The 21,663-nt window shown below is 34.0% G+C and overlaps 1 protein-coding gene across 2 annotated transcripts; it reads right to left on the bottom strand.

Annotated features, from left to right (window-relative positions):
- Window positions 1–114: 114 nt before the first annotated feature.
- Window positions 115–10,683, bottom strand: LOC114745466 (RRP12-like protein). 2 transcript variants are annotated; one of them, XM_028933619.1, is made up of 18 exons: window positions 10,104–10,683; window positions 8,754–9,300; window positions 7,433–7,684; window positions 7,149–7,240; window positions 6,497–6,707; window positions 5,216–5,397; window positions 4,924–5,142; window positions 4,280–4,452; window positions 3,614–3,707; window positions 3,447–3,503; window positions 3,232–3,366; window positions 3,033–3,104; window positions 2,793–2,906; window positions 2,040–2,201; window positions 1,821–1,949; window positions 1,639–1,740; window positions 959–1,032; window positions 115–830 (listed from the first exon to the last, which is right to left on the bottom strand). In XM_028933619.1, the coding sequence occupies exons 1-18, from the start codon at window positions 10,596–10,598 to the stop codon at window positions 512–514; spliced, it is 3,429 nt and encodes a 1,142-aa protein (XP_028789452.1). In that variant the 5' UTR covers window positions 10,599–10,683; the 3' UTR covers window positions 115–511. The 2 variants fall into 2 exon arrangements, with proteins under 2 accessions (XP_028789452.1, XP_028789453.1); XM_028933620.1 differs by lacking the exon at window positions 10,104–10,683 and having other exon boundaries at window positions 8,754–8,846; window positions 9,091–9,225.
- Window positions 10,684–21,663: the final 10,980 nt, after the last annotated feature.

Below are 21,663 nucleotides of genomic sequence, written 5' to 3' on the forward strand. Positions count from 1 at the left end.
AAAAATATATTAAACTTCAGCTGTCTACATTTAGTAACATCCTAACGAGCTTGGTCAAAAAAAAAAAAAAAACATCCTAACGAGTAAACAGTACGAGAACAATCAAGAAACTAATGTGCAGGATAAATACTTATAATCATTACAGATCTTTTTGTTGTCTTATAGATATTAGTAGATTAACAATATGAATACATGTAACAATGGACAAAATTTGCAACCTTACGGTTTATGCATCGAAGTATAATAGTCCTATGATTTAAAAACCTTTAGAGGAGTTAGCCAAGAGATTCAAACCTAGAACTTGATGAAAGCCAGCAAATCAATTACACTTGGTTAGCCTGAAAACTTTATGCTTAGACATTAAAAAACCTGCAGATACTATTTTACCTGTCATCTCCCCCACTCAGATGGGGATTCACTAATCTCCCCAGGAAAACTTTATGCTTCGCACATTTGCTGGTAGCACTTGCTTTTCTGATTGATGCAGATTGCTTCTCATTTTGGTTGTGATTTACCTATTCGTCTTGTGGGATTTGGAAGATCTCATGGATCCATGAGAAGCTGCCTTATCCTTCCCAGTACTCTTAGCCTTAGGCATTACTTTTCTCTTCCCACCACCAGCGACACCTTTATTCTTACTACTCCAATTGCCCTTCTTACCTCCTTGTTGACCTCCTTTCTTTGAATTATTATTATTATTATTATAAGAACGCCTAGCTCTTTTGGCGGAATCGGATTCATGATCAGATTTCTTCTCTTCCTTTCTCTTTTTAAGTTTGCCTGCACCATTCCCCTGAGAATCTAAATTCTTGGGCTTCTTCTGCTTTGGCCTATGATACAAGGGGGAAAGAAGGATCAGATAAAGGCTGCTGCTTCGGGTTTGTAGGATCAAGGATGACGTTCAAAAAAACCAACGAAGTAAATAACAAAACTAGTTAACAAACAGTTGAAGCTATACCCCTTCGCAGATTCAGGAACACTTTCTGCATCATTATTGACATCTTCCACTGCACTCGATCTGCCATGGCGGTTCTGGAGGGCAAAGAGTGCAATACAGTGAAATGAAATGTTTAAAATTGGTCAGCATTTACCATTTAACTAAAATAAAATGAACTTGAAAGTAATACAAAGTTCAGACAAAACTCCAATCGAAGAAATCCAATGGGTGCACAACATAAATTGTATAGCTGGCATATAGATAAGAAGGAAAGGAAGAATTCACCTTACAAAAAACAGACAAGGGGAAAAGAATTCTACATAAGAGATAAATAATTGTTTAAAGCTCCAAAACAAAAGGATGACTATCCGGGGGGGAGTCAAACCAGAGACCAAATGCAGTCTGGCCCCACGTAAACTTAGTAACCATTAGTAAATCAATAAAAGGTTTTCATTATGGCAGCAAAGAAGAACGTAGTTTATAAATTGTTCATTGCCTAAATTTAGTCACTATATTTTTGCCTTAGTGAAAAAAGAAAAAAAAAACTGAGATTTGAAGTTTGTGACTTTGATGCATTTGAACTTCAAAGTCCACATGTCCAAAAAATTTGCGTTTGTGCTTAAGTTGCTGTCACATAAGAATAGGCTCAGGCCAAGTTGAAGGTATAGCAGTGGTCTCTTAACTAACAGAAAAGGGCATACCTCTAGCACTGTCTTGATAAAACCCATGTATTTCCCAGGGGCAACCGCCTTGACTGCTGCAGCACCACACTTCCGTATTATTATCTCAAATATGACAGTGACCTGCACAAAACTGTCTATATAAGCACACACTCAAGCATTGATTAGAATTTTACAATCATAACACTAAAATTTGCACTTGCCTTTGATCTAAAATGATGTCTTGAGACAGACGACCAGGGAAGGACTTCAGTTGCAATATCTGAGAGGAAGTTGTGCAGATCTTTTGCTTGTAAGCAGGAGACAATCACTTTTACAAAGCCCAACACAGCCTGTAAAAGATGTAAGTCAGCTCAGTTGTTGTTATGTATAGATCCTCTAAAAGTACTGTGACTTTGAAATTTGAGTAGGAAAGTACTCACTTTTATGACTTCAACACCTTTGGTATGCAGCAAAGACAAAAGAGATGGAACAAGATCAGACACTGAGAGAAAGATGTCTATATCCTTGTACGCCAAAACAGACAGTGCAGACACTGCCCCACTTTGTATATGCGGAGATGAACCAGAAAGATACCCCATTATCTGAATATTATAGAATGTCAATCACTTACTATTTACGACCAATGGATAAAAAAAGCAAGCGAAATTAAAAAATAGCACAACCAAGTTCAATAGTGCAATAACCAAATAAAGATTTGAAAACAGCATAAAGATAAGATCTCATTGCATAAACCTATTTTTTTTACTCCCTTCAGTCCTTATTATAAGATTCAAATAATTAATTTGTGGATAACAAACAACCGGTTAAAACTAGTTAAAAGCAATAAATAAGTTAAAAATATACATTTGTTTCCAAATATGCCCTTATAATAAATGAGAAAAAGGATAAAAAGGAATGTATGAGGAAATATGATGAGAAAGAGAATGGCAAATGAGAGAGGATAAATAATTAAGGGCAAAATTAAAAAAAAAATGTACTAAATGTTAAGACCAACCCAAATTAAAGCTTATAAAATGAGCCACACACCTCTTCCCAAATTAAAGCTTATAAATAAGACCAGAGGAAGTAGTTTATATATAGAACATAATCGACTTTTAACCAAGCAACTACTGGAAAAAAAAAAAAAACACTTAGAGAAAGGAACATCAAAGTGAAATACAATATGCATTTACCATGTTAATGAGTTTATGATATGGTGCAGTCGGGCCATCATAAGATAAGTCTCTCAACGCGGAGCCAATATCAAGGAGTACATTATATGCCTGTTTCCTAGCTTCATCGTCGCCCTACAAATTACAATTGGTTGTCAGTTTAATAAAGCCAACATTTTTCCTCTTTCATTTAAAAAGACAGACAAAACTTAAATCTGAAGTTTTTGACAAGTACATCAACAATATTCACTCAAATCTTACATCCTTTAATGTGAGAATTATTTCATTGAGAATTGAAAAGGCTTTTGAGTCCACCTCCTCCTCCAAGCTCATCTGCAGAATGCGTAGAAGAATTAGTTATATTCTTTCCCCCTCAAAGGGCCACCCAGTTATTCACTTATTGGTCTAGCTTTAACAAATTACAGAAAATTAATTTATCTTAATTGAACAAAATTCTGACCTTCATTGTGCGTATCATCAAAGTGTGGAAACAAGCAAATCGGCTTCTAAGACATGCAATATCACTTGGAGGCTTCTGATTTAGCAAGAAATCAATAAGCTCTCCATATCGAGAAGAACAAAAAGATGTGTGTTCCTGCATCAACCAGCAACAGTAATGAAACTGGAACCAAAAAAAACGACTATGGAACATGAGAATGTTGCGCAAATGCAAACCTCCAAAATTTTGCTCAAAGTGCAGTAAGCCTCATGATGAACCCGCTCATTAGCAGCCTAAATAGCATAATATATTTGAGTAAAAGGTTAAACCATATGGGATAGTCAACAGAATTATTAAAAAAGCAGTAAAAACAAAAAAAGAAATGTCCATCGCTCAGAAATACCTGAAAAGAGTTTAAAGTTAAAGCATAGATCATCTCAACAAGATCATCATTGGCTCCCTCAACAAGAGATGATGCCAATTCCAATATCAATTGCCTGAACAAATAAGTAATTATGAACATTCAGTGACTTCACAATCATATAAATGAAATGAGTGAGTTTTCATCATTTACGATTGTTGGGCTCTCCAATTCAAATATTATAGTCTGAAAATGATGCCAGCAATGGACATTTAACATCAGCTATTTGATAAGATGGTTGACTATAGCATAAGAGTGACATAAAATGAAGGCTGCCAAAGCGAAAAGTTGGTAAAAGGACAAAATTTACAAACTGGTATTTATAACAAATCAATGGATTCTTTCCTATTTATGTTTGCAAGTGTTCATCAGCTTAGATTTAAAATATACTTATACCTGCACCATCCTCTCTCTCAAAAAAGGTACTTTGCTAAGGATTATAAGGCTTCAGAGATAAAATAACCTGTGTTATAAAGATAACTAACAATTTAAAACAGAAAAGACAGGGAAAGTAATAAGGATGCTATGAGATTAGCATTAAATGCAAAACTGAGACATGCATGACGTATTGCCCTTGTATTAAAATCCATACTGCCATGCAAGACCACTGACTCAATTATCCTTAGAAAATTAAATTTCCACTGTTACCTTTGAGAATCTCCCTCTGTGTCACTTGGTTCACTATCTAAAGTTTGATCGTCATTCTTCAGCTCTTCAAATTCACCTTCATAGTCAATAAACTGAAACCTTTTAAGTAATGACGCAAAGATTTCTTTAGTTACAGAAGAATCAGTGATAGAAGCCAGACATCCAACTGCTCCCTGAGAAAGAAAAAAAAATCAAACAATTCAAATTACTTGTATCCTGTCCATAAACAAAAATCATCAGGCAATCGCTTAAAGAAATATCAGAGAGAAATTGAAAAGAGTGTGATAGATACAAAACCATAAAAATAATCTTTATTATTATTAAGAATAAGGAGAGCTAGAGGTAATGTTTCCAGCCAAGATGACACCTAAAAGTTTAGATGCTGCATTGACTTGAAACCTCCCTGAATAAATATTCATTAGAATGATGATAATGCCAACAAATTCTTGACTACAGGCTCTATTCAATGACATAATTGAGATAAAATTTAGGCCTGAAAGATAGCAACTCCAACTGGCAGGTAAGGGTAATGCTGTGCAAATTATTGAAAAATAGAAATAAGTCATGCATTTTTCAAGCAACACAAGGAAAGAAGAGAAGGGCTTATCTAAGACAGGGAGCGAAATAAGTGATAAATGAACAACCTTTAAAGGAATGTGATTGCCGGAGTGTGAATTTATAAACAAGTCTGATAGTACACGAAGCAATTGGTTAGAACAAGAGGCCAGAGCCTTGATGTTTCTATTGGCTTCTTTCTTTGAGTAGGAAGGTGAAGTTCCAAACTCCATCCAAGAATCTCGTAGTGCATAGCAGCTTGACTCACTCTTTTGCTGGCTCACACTTCTGTTCTCATTTACAAGAATCTACACAAAAATTAAGAGTAAGAAAGGTACAACTTAAATCATATAGGGCTAATCAGTTTGGAAGGAGAGAGACCTGTAATGCCATGGAAATATTTTCATGCATAGAAGGGTTCTTCTTGAGGAAAGTAATAAGAATATCAGACAGACTGGAAAACCTCTGGTAAGTATCCGTTGCATGACGACAAAAGCTAGGCAGCAATGCCAAGAGCTCATGAGCTCGAACCTGCAGATCTTGGCTAATCGCTGACTTTTTTACTGGAAGGGGGAAAAAATAAAAGGAAAAGGCCAGTTAAAGCTGGTAAAGGTGAGAAACCAGATAACAACAAGGAACGAACATTTTAGGCAAGACAGAAGACCATCTCTCCACGCAACCAAATTATTCATAATCAAACAATTGTTGCCACTGTTAGGAAAACCAGACCAAACCAACCTGCCTAAACCTAGTCAAACCTCAAGAGTCAACCAATTTTGAAATTTTGCACCTCATAAGATTCATTCCTATGAAACAGCACAATTCATCATGATCAGATCTGAAAAACTAAGAATGCAAGGCTCTAGGAGAAAGTGGAAGTTGAAAAAACGAGAAAATAAAGGAAAGAAAACAAGAGAAACAAAAAGTGTGTATTCGGTAATTTTTGGAAGTTCTCTCCATCATGCTCCATCTCTTAGCAGCATCTCGTTCAACTGTCAAGGTATCTGGAAAAAATCGCTACTTCTACAATTGGGCTCTTCACATAATATTGGAAACTCGAAAGTTATATATTAAAACTCTTAATTAAGGGTAGTTTTTGTATTGTTCAATTCAAAAATGACTTCTCAAACATATTAAAAAACATGGAATTATAATTCAATATTTAAAATTTATTAGTCTTTACCAAAATGAGTCGCAAGGAACTCAACACTTACCAAACAAAGTTTCAAATTCAATCCTTGGAACTAAAAAAATCACACTGCGAGAACAACATCCTCAATTGGGGCCCAATTTGGATTGAATCCAAATTAGCTGACATTACAGATACTGAATGGTTTGTTACACCCCAAAACCCCAAAAAAAAAAAGCCTAGTATTTATCTGTTTCTGCAGAAAATTTTGAAAACATATTTACCTATTACCAGTTCAAACATGGTTCAACAACGGTCAGAACTAAACCATGAACCACTATTTTCCTTAATTTAATGCCTGACCCAAATTTAAAAACACCAGTTATAATATCAGTACTTTTTTTCTGTACTTTTATCCAGTAAAACAAAAATAAGGAAATCACATTTTAGAATGATAAAACTAACTAGTAAGCAGAAGATTTTGAAAAGAATGATAAATCACACGGTGAAAAATATAAAAATTGGTAGAATACCTCTATGACTAGCCTTCTTAAAGGACTTCGCAAGAGGCATGATATGATCCATGTAGCATGCAAGGGTTGCTCCAGTTACATAGCACTTCAAAATAGGTATCAGCCAAATATTTGAATAAGTCAAGTCATGTTCGTCAAGAGAGATAGGTAAAAGCATAAGAATCCTCTCTGGCCCCATGGCAAAAACAGCAGCACCAAAACATTTCTGAAGCTGCGTGATTACAAAAAGCAGAAAAACCAATACTCAGCAGAAATTTGAGCATGAAATGCATTAAAACACATTAAACATTACATGTTTATTGCAGCAGGCACAACGGTACAAAGAAAGAAGAACATCTAAAATCTCAAACCTGTGAACCGATCAGTGACAAATTTATCCACTTGGAATATTATAGCAAAGGAGATATACTAGGAATTACACTTAGGTCCCAGAAAATCAACTGCTTGGTAGTTAATTTTTTTTGGGAATTAAATTGAAGTATTGGGACGAGGTGTCATTCCCCCTAAATTATACTCAAGGTTTAGAATTAACTGAGGAAAGTACATATCAGAAAAAGAAAAACCGGAAACATGAAGCATTAGTTGCACAATTTTAAGTGGTAAGGCCCGATCAACACCACAGTGGCCAAGAAAATCCCCGGTCAGTACTTACATGGTCCACACTATTGCCACCTTCAGAATTGTGGGTCATCAAGTCAGCAAGTTTAAGCACAATGTTCCTCAAAAGCACAAACGAGATTTCACCTACAACAAAGAATTACCCAGCAATAAGCAGAGATTAACACTATGTCTACCACCACCTCCCAAAAAAAAAAGGTAAAACAAAATTATCACTGAAAGAAGGGAAAAGTACAATAACCGAGAATAGGCATAATCATCAATATGATTATATGGATAAAAAGCAGTGAACTACTGTAAAATAAGAAAGTCCCATACCAAGCTCAAGAAACAGAACAGATATGACAGACAGAATATGCTCATTTGGAATTCCAACGCCACTTGAAAGGGCATCCTCAAAAACGGCACATGTTGCTTTCAAAGCACTGCTTTCAAAACTTTCCTGATTCCTGCCAGAGGATATTTGATCCGCATTGATTAATAAGCTTAGTGGGTGCACATGACGCTTCAGCACATCCTTCAAAATACTTGAAGCCTCTGATGCAGTGCTTGCCTCAGAAGTTAGAAGACCTAAGTTCAACATTGACAGCCTGAATCAGAACACAACATGCATGAAAGGACACGTGGAAGCACACTGGTAGATACAAGATGTAACACTTTTGAATGATTAAACTCAGAAAGCATATGACAACATGAATCCCCCCCCCCTAAAATTCTATATAATCATTTGCTAAATAGAAAGACACCTTTAGATTATTTATAAAGCCTATTATTAGGTGAATTCAGCAAGAGTTACCTTAGAAGTTAAACTTTTTGACAATGTTCTCACATTTTCCCCATTTTCACTTAGAAGGTCTTCAGAAATTGTTGCAAATTCAAACTATATAATTGTGAGCTCTGACAAAGTTAAAAACCTGACATAAAATCTCCGCACAGTACTCTTTGTGGAAAATAGCAAACTATTGCTACTAAAGTACAATGAAAATGTCTGGCAGGCCTAAGATATATTAACAGAACCAATTTTTGACCTCCTCTGACAGCTGAACGTTTTGGGATGGTTGGTTTCTTAACAAGGTAAAAGTTTCACCCATGGGTGGATCTACACTTCCTCCTCACTTCAACCAGAAAGGTTTTTGCTTGAGTGGCATGTCAGAGATATTAATTAAAGTATTCTTGGGTCTTCTCCAACTCCATAAGCTTTTGGGGTAGTCGCTAGCTTGCCAGAATTGAAGTTCTTATTTTAAATGATACAGATATGCAACTGATTTGAATCAAAAGGTAACTGTTCATTTTCCTCAAACGAAAGCAGATAAGGAACAGAAGTATTGCAGCTGTCTTGAGCTACTGTGTTACTGATATTTGAATGATAGGCTTGGTGAAGTAAACTAGAGAAGGCAACCTAGGATGTTTTCAATGACAGAATAATAACATCCCTGCAAATCATGTAATTCTAGAATGCAATAATTCAAGTCAAACAAAAGTTAAAATAGACAAAAGGCAGTGCTAAACATTCCATTTTAACTAGATGAAATTTGATGACGGAGAGAAAATAACAAGAGACCTAGAGTTAACCTGAACACAATCAAAGGATAAAATTTTACATTCAATTAACATGTAGCCATGTCGGAAGTACACATACCCACAACAGAACTACAAACATGAGGAAGATTCTTGATCCAAGAGCTTGACTGTCCAGTATGAAGCATGTCCAATGCACGGCTTAACAAGGATGCTGCACAAATTACAGTATCCAGGGGGTTCTTATCTCCCAAAGACACATATGAAGTAAGAGAAACTGTAATGTTCTCTGTCTCTACAACTATATTTTCAGATCTTGAAGCTTCAAAAATAGCTTCAATGGTTTTAAGAACATGCCTTGTAAGTGCTGAGAACTGGGAATCAATTAATTTATGCATTTCTGAAAGCACTTTTGAAATGACTTTTGCAGAAAGACAAGGAGCAGTAAGCTTAAGTACGTTTAGAACATAGAGGACCTCCATATGTTCAGGTTTGGAGGACATATCATCTTTAGAGCCATTACTAGTCCTTGACGTGACTAAGTTTGTAGCCAAAGGCATGTAACTTCTCAGCACCGACAAAACGAACTTGCTGGCTTCCATAACAACTCTGGAAGACTGGAAAGACTTGAAAACCTTCTCAAGAGACTCCTGAGCACATCTTCGCACCTGAAAGAATCCAACCAGCAAAAGCATGCGAACTGAACTTGTTTGATTCTACCAATGATTTCACCAACTCTTTGACCAAAAATATTACAAAAACAATCATCCAAACAGAACCAACTAAAAAGAACACACGAAAACATGAAAACAAAACAGAAGAAGAAAGAACCAAATCAGTTTCTAGTAAGTCTGGTTTGACCATACAACTTGGTCGAAGAATTTGATTGCATTTACTGAAGGAAGCAGACTGATGAATACACCTAGGTGCCATGCAAATGGCAAGGAAGGCCAATTGCTGTCAGCGAAATCAAACAAAATAAGATCGACAACTTTACCGCGTAAAACCTTTTCAATGATCTCAAGAAGGTGGTAAGTTTTCCTTCACATGGCATTGCATGTCAAAAAAAAGTGCGGGTCTTCAGATTTCCTTCTTCCAGACAGGAGCTCTATTGCTTTGAGACACGGTTAGCGTTAGTATTCTTAGTAGGTCTTATATCATCATGACATAACGATACTAGAAGACCTCTGATTCCAATAAAGAATAGAACATGTTGTCATACGGATTACATTACTTGCATGCACAGTTACACGTCAATGCCGGGATTAACCACCAAAGGGATATGTACGACGCCAATGGGCAGTGAAAGAGTGGATGTCTTAAATAAGGTGAGAAGACAATGAGGATTGAGTTTTGCAGTGACACTACAGAACATATGCACAAAATTGTGGATAATTAAACATAAGCATCTTAGTATGCCTAGTTACATAAACTAACAACGGGAGAAGTAATAACAAAAGCATACGAATACCTTGGGACGCTTGTCGATGGAGAACTTCATCAGTGCTTCGAAGCCCAGTCTGACAGTGTCCCAAAGCTCCAAGTCACAAAACCCCATCAAAACTCCGAAACACTTTACCGCCGCCCTCACACTAGAGACACCCAATCCCTCCCCTTCCCTCTCCGCCACCTTGACCAATACTTCAACAGCATCACTCGCCCTTGCGGGCGCAATTCCACCGGGTTGCACCAGGGGAAGGTCGATGGCCAGGAAAGACAAGAGTGCGGAAACGGCCGTCGGGTCCAAGGACTCGGACGAAGACGCAGTATCAAGTGCAGAAATAATGGCGGCAAAATAAGCCGGCGGTGTGAGAGGGAGGGACTCGGCGGTGAGATTGGAATGCATGGCTGCGGCGGTGGCGAGAAGGTGCCGGTGCTGCGGCGCCGCAGAGTTGGCATAACGGTCCATGAGCTGCTGGCAAAGGTCCGAGCCACCCTTGAATAATTCTGCGCGTTCTACTTCCATGATGAACAGATTTTCACTTGACTAGTCACACTGCCGATAATTTTCAATCCCTGCACCCCTGCAGGCTGCAGTTGGAAGGAGAAAGAGCGCCAACGGAAGCAAGGGTTCCTTTTTTTAACGGACAAAAAAGGCGCGGACCAGTGATGGATTGGGCACTTGTGGCCCAATTTATAACTAATCTGGCAACTCTTTTGTTTTGGACTGAATAATCACGCAACTTGGGCTTCCTATTTCATGAGTTCACGTGAAATTGACAGTTGTAAAAAACAAAAAATGGTATTACAAACAGGGCCTAAGCCCAAAACAGTTGTCAAAAACATTTAATTTCATCATGATCTCGTGATATATTTTTTTAACTTTTTCCAGCTCCCATCTAACCACTCTCGACGCTAATTAGGCAGGTTGAAGTTTCCTATTTTGTTTTATCCGGAAAAAAGAAGTTTCGTATTTCATGAGTTCATGTGAAATTGACAGTTGTCAAAAAATGTAATTTCATCTTCTTCTTCTTTTTTGCACACGAGAAAGAGAACGTAATTTCATCAGGAACCCATATTATAGTTTTTCACTTTTTCCAGCTCATATCTGACAGTAATTACTCGGAGCATTAACTAGGCAAGTCAAAGTTTCCCAGTTTTGGGATTCATATGAAATTGACGGCTGTTAAGAAACATAATCATATTTAATTAAATTAAAAAAAATTTAAGTTAATTAATCATTCATTTGATTCTTAATATAAAATGTAATTGGAGATTTAATATTGTTCTCATATATAAAACCTATTTCATATATTCACTAATTTTTTTAAATTAATTCTCTTAATATTTTCTAACAATAATCATGTAAGGGAGGAGAAAGAGAATTAAAAAAGATGTTTAAGGTGTTTTAGAAAAAACATATCATATTAACTAATTTAAATAACATTTTTAATATATTTAAATTAGTTAATTAAGTCTTATATTAAGGACCGGAGGAGTATAAAAAATATGATATGTTTTTCTTAAAATATTATAATCATTTTTCTTAATATTCTCCAATCTCTCCTATTTGATTATGGTTGAAGAAGCATATACAGGAATAATTTAGAAAAAAAATTAATCATAATAAGATTAAGATCAATGATTAAAGAACCGGACCGGATCGGACGGTCGGACCGGTTGAACCGTCACCCGGACTCGTTAACGGCTCGGTTTGGACCAAAAAACCGTTCACATAGTTGAGCCGGATTGGACCGGAGTTGAGCCGTTATTAAGCCGGAAACCGGAGTTGGACCGGGAACCGGAACGGTTTTCAGAAAACCGGACGGTTTTTTAGCCTGACTAAAAAATACTAAAAAATTTTAAAAAAATAGAAGAAAAATAAAAAAATTGATCCCCTTAAATATCCTAATATATTTTTAGACTAGTTATAACCATATAGTATTATTTCATTGAAAATTTCATATATTGTGGTGTTAAAATCGTGAGTCGCTAGTCTTTTTGTTTCGATATTTGATCTATCTTTTAAAAAAATATTTTGATTTGAATGAATTAATAATTTGTAATATCATTAAATATTTTAAACATACATAAAATTAAATATATAAGGTTTTAATCCATTTTCAATGATTTTATTATAATTTTAGATTATTTAAATGCATTTCTAAATTATTTAATAATTTGATATTTTTCATATATACTAATTATATGTATATAATATTTTTTTAAATTAATTATTGCGTCACCGGTTTGACCGAACGGTCTGACCGATCCGACCGATTGAACCATAACCCGTTGATCTTTCCGTTTCGACTTCCGGTCCGACTTTTAAAACATTGATTAAGATTAACTCAATAATTAGATTATATGTTTAAAAAAAAAAAAAGAATGCATGAGTATTTTTTTAACTTTCTCCAGCTCATAACTAATCAGGCCGAGCATTATTTAGGGAGGTTGAAGTTTCCAATCTAATCCTTTTCTGGTTTTGTCCACACAAAAAGAGTACGAGTTTCTTCGTAGGCCCGATAGAAAACCTGAACCCGCTCCGCCTCATCCTAATTATCCACGTTCGTGAAGAGGGAAGAAAATTAAAAACGATAGTCGAGATGTCCAGTGGGCCTCAACCATCCATCTTTTGGGTTTTGTTAATGTTTTTGACCAGGGATATTTTTCAGAAGCAAAACAATACTCCCTCCGTTCCTTATTATAAGAGACATTTGATGCTTATAGTGTATGTTCCTAAATATAAGAGACACTTAAAAGTTGTCTCTACTTTTTTGTGTTAATTTTCTATTTTACCCATATTTATTGTCTCCAACTCACACTCTCTCTCCTTCCCACTTCTTTTTCTTTTAAGAATTTACTATTGTTCTCTCTCATGCTCTCTCTCCTTATTAATGAGGGCATTTTTGGAAAAAAAATTATACTTTTTGCACATTAATTGTTCTTAACTAATTTTAACTGTTTTTTTGATCAACGCAATTCGGTTATTCGTCTCTTATAATAAGGAACGGAGGGAGTAAAAAAAACCTGAAAATTACTATATCCCAAATCAAGTTTGATAACAATACTTTATTTGGTATTGACAACACTAAATTTGTAACTAACAATAAATTTTTATTGACATTCCTGATTTGGTATTTAGTAACTTCTAACTTTTTTTTTGGGTTATTTTCTCCAATTGTTAACCATCATGTATTTGAAAAATTCATACATATTTATGTTGGGTCTGATAGAAAGAGTCAATACCTTAGAACGTGATATGAATCAAGGTTTAAATTATTGTTAGGAGAAATACCAGTTAGTTCCTCACGGTGTAATAAATCAATATTTGAATTATTGTTGGGAGAAATGCCCCATATTTACTACTTTATTACTAAATCTCAGATCAAGTTTGGTAACGATACTTTATTTAGTGTTAACAACACTAAATTTGCAACTAACAATAAATTTTTGTTGACATTCCTGATTTGTTATCTAGTAATTTCTAACCTTTTTTTTTTGTTATTTTCTCCAACTGTTAACCTTCATGTACTTGACAGAGCATGATGTGAATCAAGGTTTGAATTATCATTAGGAGAGGTACCAGTTAGTTCCTCATAATATAATAAACCAACATTCGAATTATTGTTGGGAGAAATACCCCATGTTTACCACTTGATAGTGTTTCAAGCAAAATTGTCTTTAGTAGAAGTCCTACTCATATATGTACTAAATATATTGTCAATCGCAGTGAAGATACTCAGGATCTCGCAGTGAAATAACATATATTGAAAAATTCATCTCACCCAAATTTACTCCTTGCCATTAAATTGAGGTCTTAACCGAGTGTTAATTCTGATCGAGTCTGGCAATTATATTATATACGAAATGTTTTCATGGTGACCGTGACATTATGGAAAGCGAGACTAAAAGAAGGGCTGAGACAGATGCATTGTCTCGCACACAGGAATGACGATGGGATTTTGATGGGCGTCAGTGTCTCTGACCAAGTAATACACAAAACAAGTCCCAGAATGATGAAGATGACAAGGAGGAACCGCAAAAATTTCCATATTCAACGCTTCACTGTGCTCTCTTCAAAACCTGTATGATTAGCACCTTTGAATTCCCCCAGTTCGTGAGCACCTCACAAAACGAACCATGCTCATTACATCATCGTCAATCCAACGTTATCAGTATAAAAATTAACAAGTCCTATAATTCTCCCAGCACCCTCGGCATAAAAAAGAATTATGTCTATTTACTCAGCATTATATTGATGGAATCAGAAATTAATACAGGTTCGCCTAAGCCAATTAAGTACTTTAATTTGTAGTCCATAGTGGGGTCAAAACATTAAAAATAGAATCGTAGAAGAGAAGCGAGGGCGCACGTGATGGAAAGAAATGAAGCAAGAGAAAGAGACAAAGTAGCAGAGTACGATGGATGTGGGGCGGGCGGTGGAGAAAAAGAGAATACCTGTACTTACATTTCTTCTTCGGAGCTTCCAACTATCCATCCCTCATCTGCTCCGAAGCTTCGTATTTATGTTCCTTGTCTCACTACTCTCATAAAACATCACATTCCCCCACCTCCATGCGAATCCTCGTGGGTGGTTTAATACCTAAAAATAAATAATACTAGTAGATAGATCTCATTTAATTTTCTTCATCCTTCATTAATGAGACCATGCCCTCTCAGGTTCTTCTTCTTTTCATCCGATCCTACTGATACAGCATAACTAGGTTTCTCGAGCCCTTGGCTATACTAGAAGCAGAAACCACGACGCCGACAACCATATACATTTGTAACTTCTTATACACTTAGGCCGTACTCCCTCTATTAAAATCAAAATCACATAGTTCAAGATATTAGTTAAATTTAGTTAAGTACAATAAACATACAAGATATATACTTTTTTTTTGTAAGAGATTATGAGTGAAAATCTATCATAAAAAAATAATAAGTGACAAATATTTAATAAGAATAAAAATAAAAATACTAGTTTAAAATTTCAAATAAAGAGACTTGATTTTTTTATATTTAGAGAAGATAGATTATTTATATTTAGAGACAAATATATTATTTCTTATAAAATGGGATGGGAAAATATGTATTGGTAATTAATTGAGAAATTTGTTTTGGTTTTAAATAACTTTCCATCAACCTTGACTCTCAAATTTAGTATTCAATTAGTAATTTTTTTTCCAGCTGTTATTTAATTAGTAAATTATTCTTATAAATCACACTTATTATAAGTGTTAAAAGCTCCTATAGTACTATTCTCAGAAAACGCTACAGAAAATAGCAACACTTTCCTAAGAAAGCACTACAAAAGATATATTTCCTGTAGTGCTTTTTCAAGAAAACGCTATAGTTTATACCCACACTTTTCCGTAGCAGGTATCAATGTGGTGTTTCGAAAATGCTACAAAAGTTAAAAAATAAGTACTACAGTTAATATTTTTTGTAGTAGTGGAAGTATGTTTTTAATCAAAAATATCGTGCATTCTTTACAAATGATCAAGTTAACCAATCTTTTTTATGTTTATGGACTAATTATTTAATCTCCATATTTAGGATAAAAGGAAACACAATGATGTGGAATGAGCTAGAAGAAGGCTGTATACCATAGCATTTAGCTTCTCTGGAACAAAATTACTATTTCCGTGTTCAGTTAGAAACAACAACTCCCTAAAAAGCATGCCCGATATATATATATATATATATATATATATATATATTTTACCTGGGCCGATAAAATGTTAAGGTATCCGCATCCAACGCTTTTTCTCCTTCCCTGTGTGTGGCTGTGTGTGTGTGTGTGATCAATTAAAAAACCGAGTATCTATCATCGACAAAACTTTTCAGATGGCGTCTCGCATTCATCATATTGATACCTCCCAGGATGATTGTTTAATAAATACTTGTGGAAATATGATTGTATACTCCAGGTTCGATTGTAAAGAACTGTCTCTGTCAAACGTATCGTTATCCTGTTGTTGTGACGTGAACGGAGAAGGGAAGCACATATATCTTAATAATAACTCGTGAGATTTTTAAAGTCATATCATTTGGATAGTTCGCTTGATATGAAATCAAATTAACTAATTTAAATTATTTATATTCATATTTTTTTAAACTAATTTGTATTATTTATAAATTGATATATAATCTAATGATTCACACACATATTTTAGTATGATTATATAACACATATTATAATTAAATAATTTAGTAATTTTTTTATCTCACTAAATTAATTAATTGGGTCTTGTATTAATAACTAGAAGTAGTATAAATCATTATAAAGTATTTGAGTTATATTGTTCATACAATACATGAATAAAACAATAATCACAGGTCTGCATATTTTACATGCCATGGCCACCTACCATATCACTCACAGTTAAATTTTATGCATGTATGTGTTTATAATGAATAATGTAATACTATCTCCGATTCTTAATATAAAATCTTATTTAATATTTATTTTGATCTTAAATATAAGATTTCAATCCACTTTGTTTTTTATATTTATACATTTTGTTCTAAGATAATCCTTCTAACAATGATAATTCTAGCTAATATACTTGATTAACAAGGATATTTTAAAAAAAACAACACATATTTATTACAAATAACTAATTTAATTTTTTTAAAAAAAAATTTAAATTAATTAACTAATTTTTATAATTAGAATCAGAAGTAGTATAATTTTATTACATTTGCTGCTGAGTATTCTAGTAAATATGCTTTTTTGACCAGCTCTGTAAACTATGCTTATACTACTGGATAATAGTAAAAATTTATAGAGGAAACAGGGATTCGAAGGAGGCGTGATGAGTGCGAAAGGACATCTGAGCTTGATTCCGTGAAAATGCCAGGGTGGTCATGTTTATTATGTGTATCGAGGATTGGACCCTACCAGCCTCCGTCTACCATCCGCTCCACCAATACTTTCTCACCCTCACATTTTTTGTCGGCAGGGGCGGCTATTTTTCTCCCAGTAGCTTCATAATTCAATATTACAACTCATTCTAAATTTAAAATTTATTTTGTGATACAATTCACATTACAAAAAAAGAAAAAGACAGAAAAATACTAACTTCTTAACTTCAGAATCACCAGAATGTCCGTTGAATTTGAAAAATGCCATTTTGATCATATGAGACTAAATTGGTATTATCATGTCAAATGAAAAGACCAAATTACCCTTCCTTTTAAATATTGTTTTTAAAGTATCACAGTCTCATTGGCCGGCCGATCGCCGAAGCTCCAGCAACGACAGTCAATGGAGCTCTAGCGATCGGCTGACAATTGGTCACCGGAGCTCCGTCGGTCAAAAATATTTTTCTTGAAAATTTTTACAACTTCAGTATAACGATGATAACTTTTGTGACGCTATTAACAACTTCAGTATAACAGTTAACAACAGGTTTTCTGAAAAATTCAACAAGTTTTGGTGGCCGAAAATAAATTTTTTAAAAATTTTTACAACTTCAGTATAGCGGTTAACAACTTTTGTAACGCTATTAACAATTTCAGTATAGCAGTTAACAACAGAATTTTGGGAAAATTCAATAATTGAACACCGGAGCTCCGGCGTCCGGAAACAATTTTCTTAAAATTTTTTACAACTTCAGTATAACGGTTAACAACTTTTATAACGCTATTAACAATTTCAATATAGCAGTTAACAACGGGTTTTCTGGGAAATTCAACAAGCTCTGATGGCCGGAAATAATTTTTTTGAAAATTTTTACAATTTCAATATAACGGTTAACAACTTTTGTAACGTTATTAACAACTTTAGTATAGCGGTTAACAGTAAATTTTTTGAGAAATTTAGCAATTGGTCGCCAGAGCTCCGGCATTTTTTTGAAAATTTTTACAATTTCAGTATAACAGTTAACAACTTTTGTAATGCTATTAACAACTTAAGTATAACGATTAACAATAGGTTTTTGGAGAAATTCAACAATTGGACACCGGAGCTCCAACAGCCGAACAATTTTTTTTGAAAATTTTTACAACTTTTGTAACGCTATTAACAATTTCAATATAGCAGTTAACAACAGGTTTTTGGAAAAATTCAACAATTGGTCGCCGGAGCTCTGACGGCTAGAAACAATTTTTTTGAAAATTTTTACAACTTTAGTATAACGGTTAACAACTTTTATAACACTATTAACAATTTCAATATAGCGGTTAACAACAGGTTTTTCAAAAAATTCAACAATTGGTCGCTAGAGCTCCAGTGGCTGGAAACAATTTTTTTTTTGAAAATTTTTATAATTTCAGTATAACGGTTAACAATTTTTGTAATGTTATTAATAACTTCAATATAGCAGTTAACAATAAGTTTTTCAAAAAAATTCAAAAAGTAGCATTTTTACAGCTTCAATAATGTCGTTAACAAGTTCTGTAACTCTATTAACAATTTTAGTATAACATTCAACAACAGGTTTTCTTAAAAATTAAAAAAAATGGTATTTTTATAACTTTAACAACTATTTTTTTAAATTTTTTACAACTTCAGTATAATGGTTAACAACTTTTGCATCTCTATTAATAACTTTGATATAACAGTTAACAACAAGTTTTTGAGTTTGTTAATGGCATTATTGAAATTGTAAAAATGTTTTTTTTTGGATTTCTTGAAAAATCTATTGTTAACCGCTATACTGAAGTTGTTAATAGCGTTACAAAAGTTGTTAACAGTTATATTAAAGTTATAAAAATTTTCAAAAAAATTATTTCCGCCCATCGAAACTTGTTGAATTTTTCAGAAAATCTGTTGTTAATAACATTACAAAAGTTGTTAACCGTTATACCGAAGTTGTAAAAATTTTTAAGAAAATTGTTTCTGACCGCCGGAGCTCCGGCATCCAATTATTGAATTTCCCCAAAAACCTGTTGTTAACCGCTATACTGAAATTGTTAATAACATTACAAAAGTTGTTAACTATTATGCTGAAATTGTAAAAATTTTCAAAAAATTTATTTCCGGCCGTCAGAGCTTGTTGAATTTTCTAAAAAATCTGTTGTTAACTGTTATACTGAAGTTGTTAATAGCGTTACAAAAGTTGTTAACCGTTATACTGAAGTTGTAAAAATTTTCAAAAAAAAAATTCTAACTGACGGAGCTCCGGTGACCAATTGTCGGCAGGTCGTAGGAGCTCCAGCGACCGGCCGGGCAGTGGGGTTGTAATACTTTAAAAACAATATTTAAAAGGAAGGGCAATTTGGTCTTTTTATTTGACAACAACAACAAGCATTATCTCACTAGGTGGGGTCAGCTACATGAATTACACGACGCCATCGTGCTCTGTCAACAACCCAGTCCTTAGATATGTTGTTGACTAGAAGGTCTCGTTCAATGACCTCATTAAGCGTTCTTCTTGGTCTTCATCTGTTCTTTTTTATGGGACTCTATCTTGTCTGATCCACCCTCCTCATCAGGGCCTCCAATGGCCTTCTCTGCACATGTCCAAACCATCTTAAGCGATTTTCAACCATTTTCTCTTGGATAGGTGCCACACCGACTCTTGTTCTGATATTTTCATTTCGAATCCTATCTTTTCTTGTATGACCACACATCCATCTCAACATCCTCATTTCTGCTACCCCAACTTTGTGCTCTTGTTTTCCCTTTATTGCCCAACATTCACTACCATACAACATAGCCGGTCTTATAGCAGTCCGATAAAATTTTCCTTTAGATTTTTCTTTATGTCAGCCTCCAACAGCACACGAAAATTTGCATGGGCAGTCAAGAACTCGGAACAAGCCTCCGTCAATTCTTCTACGTCACTGAAGTGAGCTTACACGCTAATAATTGACATTTTGTGTTGGATATAAATTCCGTCTCTTGTAGTGTATATTTAATAATGTAGTACTACTCCGGTTCTAAATAATTATACTACAAAATATATCTTATATTTAGAATCGAAAGAGTAGTATTTTAGTACATTAAGTTGAACTTTTCCAAATTTAAAAGCTCAATTAAAAATAATGAACTGACGATCGTGTTAATATTTGGCGGGGCAAAAAAAGAGCGTGTTATGCTAAATGTATTCCGTCTATACTATAATGACTTATAAACAGTTTTTTTTATTATTATTTACAAAATATAAAATAAGTATATGAGGAGCGTTTTATTTTAATTTATACGAAACGTGTTTATAAATGATTTTAATCATAGATAAATAGGAACTTATACGTTTAGCGATCTGCTAGCATGGTGCCGTGGTGTGAGGCTTAAGATTTTATTTTCCATTTGACTTACTGCATGCAACACCCGCCTGGGTGTTTGTTTTTTGTTTTTTACTTTTTATTATAGGTTTGGGGGTTGTTGTTGTGGAGTCATGGATCAAAATTGAACTCTACTGGACCACCTTTTCATCTGGAAAGGAGTAAAATGCAATTTAATTGGAGTAAAATTTTCAGCTGATGGACCCTTTCTTCAGCAAAATTTCAGCTGATTACCTTTGAAAAGCACAATTATCAAGTGATCAGAATCTATAAAGGACTGATCACTGTGATTGATATTTGTTTTTAACTAAAAATATACAGTTATGTTTACGTGATATAGCATAGTTGCCCGAGGGCATCCTCATTATGAGTTCAAATTAACTCGGTTGATGAGCTAATAGACCCGACCTATTTAACGGCAATAAATAATATCAGAGACAGCTGTTCATGAATACATATTTGAAGAGCTAATTGTCTAAATGTCTAATGTTACACGAAGGGAGGAGGTGCATGAAGCACCGACTTTTTCCGGGTGCATTTCTGTGCCTCAAAATATTTTATGATATACTTAATATCCTGAAATATTTTTTTAAATACATCTAGTACTTTAAAATATTTTTTAATGCATTTAACATCCTAAAGCATTTCTTAAAATGCTTATAGTAGACGCATTCCAAAATATTTTTGTATGCATTCAGTGCCAAGGCAAAAAAAAAAAGAATACTAGATGTATCACAAAATATTTCGTGGTGCTGGACGCATCTTAACTCTTATATGAATTACTCTTCTAATCCTTAATATACAATCTAATTAATTAATTTGAGTAGATTAATGATAGTAGTTAACATGATACGTTCTTTTAACTTTTTAAAATATCCTAAAAATCTTCATTAATTAACTCCCTCTGTTCCTCTCCTATTTAATTATTATTAAAAAAATATTAATAAGATTAATTTAAAAACTAAATTAACAAGGGGAGTATTTTAGAGTACTAACTTTTTAATGCATGAAGATACAGGCAACGGCAATCCATTAATTCTCAACGTAGGCACGGAGGTGCCCATGGGCAAATTTTTCTAAATATTTGTGCTGATGTTACTAATCCTATCAGTACACGGCTAACACTACTGAAAAACATGTAAACGTTTTAAAATTTCAAAACATTATAAAAAATTAAAAGCTCAGAATTATACTAAAGAACAAGATAGAAAATCTTCAGTAATCGTTATCTATCCATTTATCATAAAACATAATCTTATATATCATCAAGTTTTGTAGAATTAACATATCTCGTGTCGGTCTCAAAAGGTCACTGTGCGTGGGTTTTTTAAAAAAAATAAATCAATTATAAA

This window comes from Neltuma alba, unplaced genomic scaffold, assembly GCF_004799145.2.
Source record: "Neltuma alba isolate B1F8T4 unplaced genomic scaffold, ASM479914v2 tig00004685_pilon, whole genome shotgun sequence".
Lineage (NCBI taxonomy): Eukaryota > Viridiplantae > Streptophyta > Magnoliopsida > Fabales > Fabaceae > Neltuma > Neltuma alba.

Bases quoted from the DNA above. Each gene is read 5' to 3' on its own strand.
- LOC114745466 (XM_028933619.1), bottom strand. From the start codon at position 10,598: ATGGAAGTAGAACGCGCAGAATTATTCAAGGGTGGCTCGGACCTTTGC. The intron at 2,202-2,792 runs GTAAATGCATAT...TATAATATTCAG, and splicing joins ATCATAAACTCATTAACATG to ATAATGGGGTATCTTTCTGG. The intron at 831-958 runs GTATAGCTTCAA...CTTGTATCATAG, and splicing joins GTTCCTGAATCTGCGAAGGG to GCCAAAGCAGAAGAAGCCCA.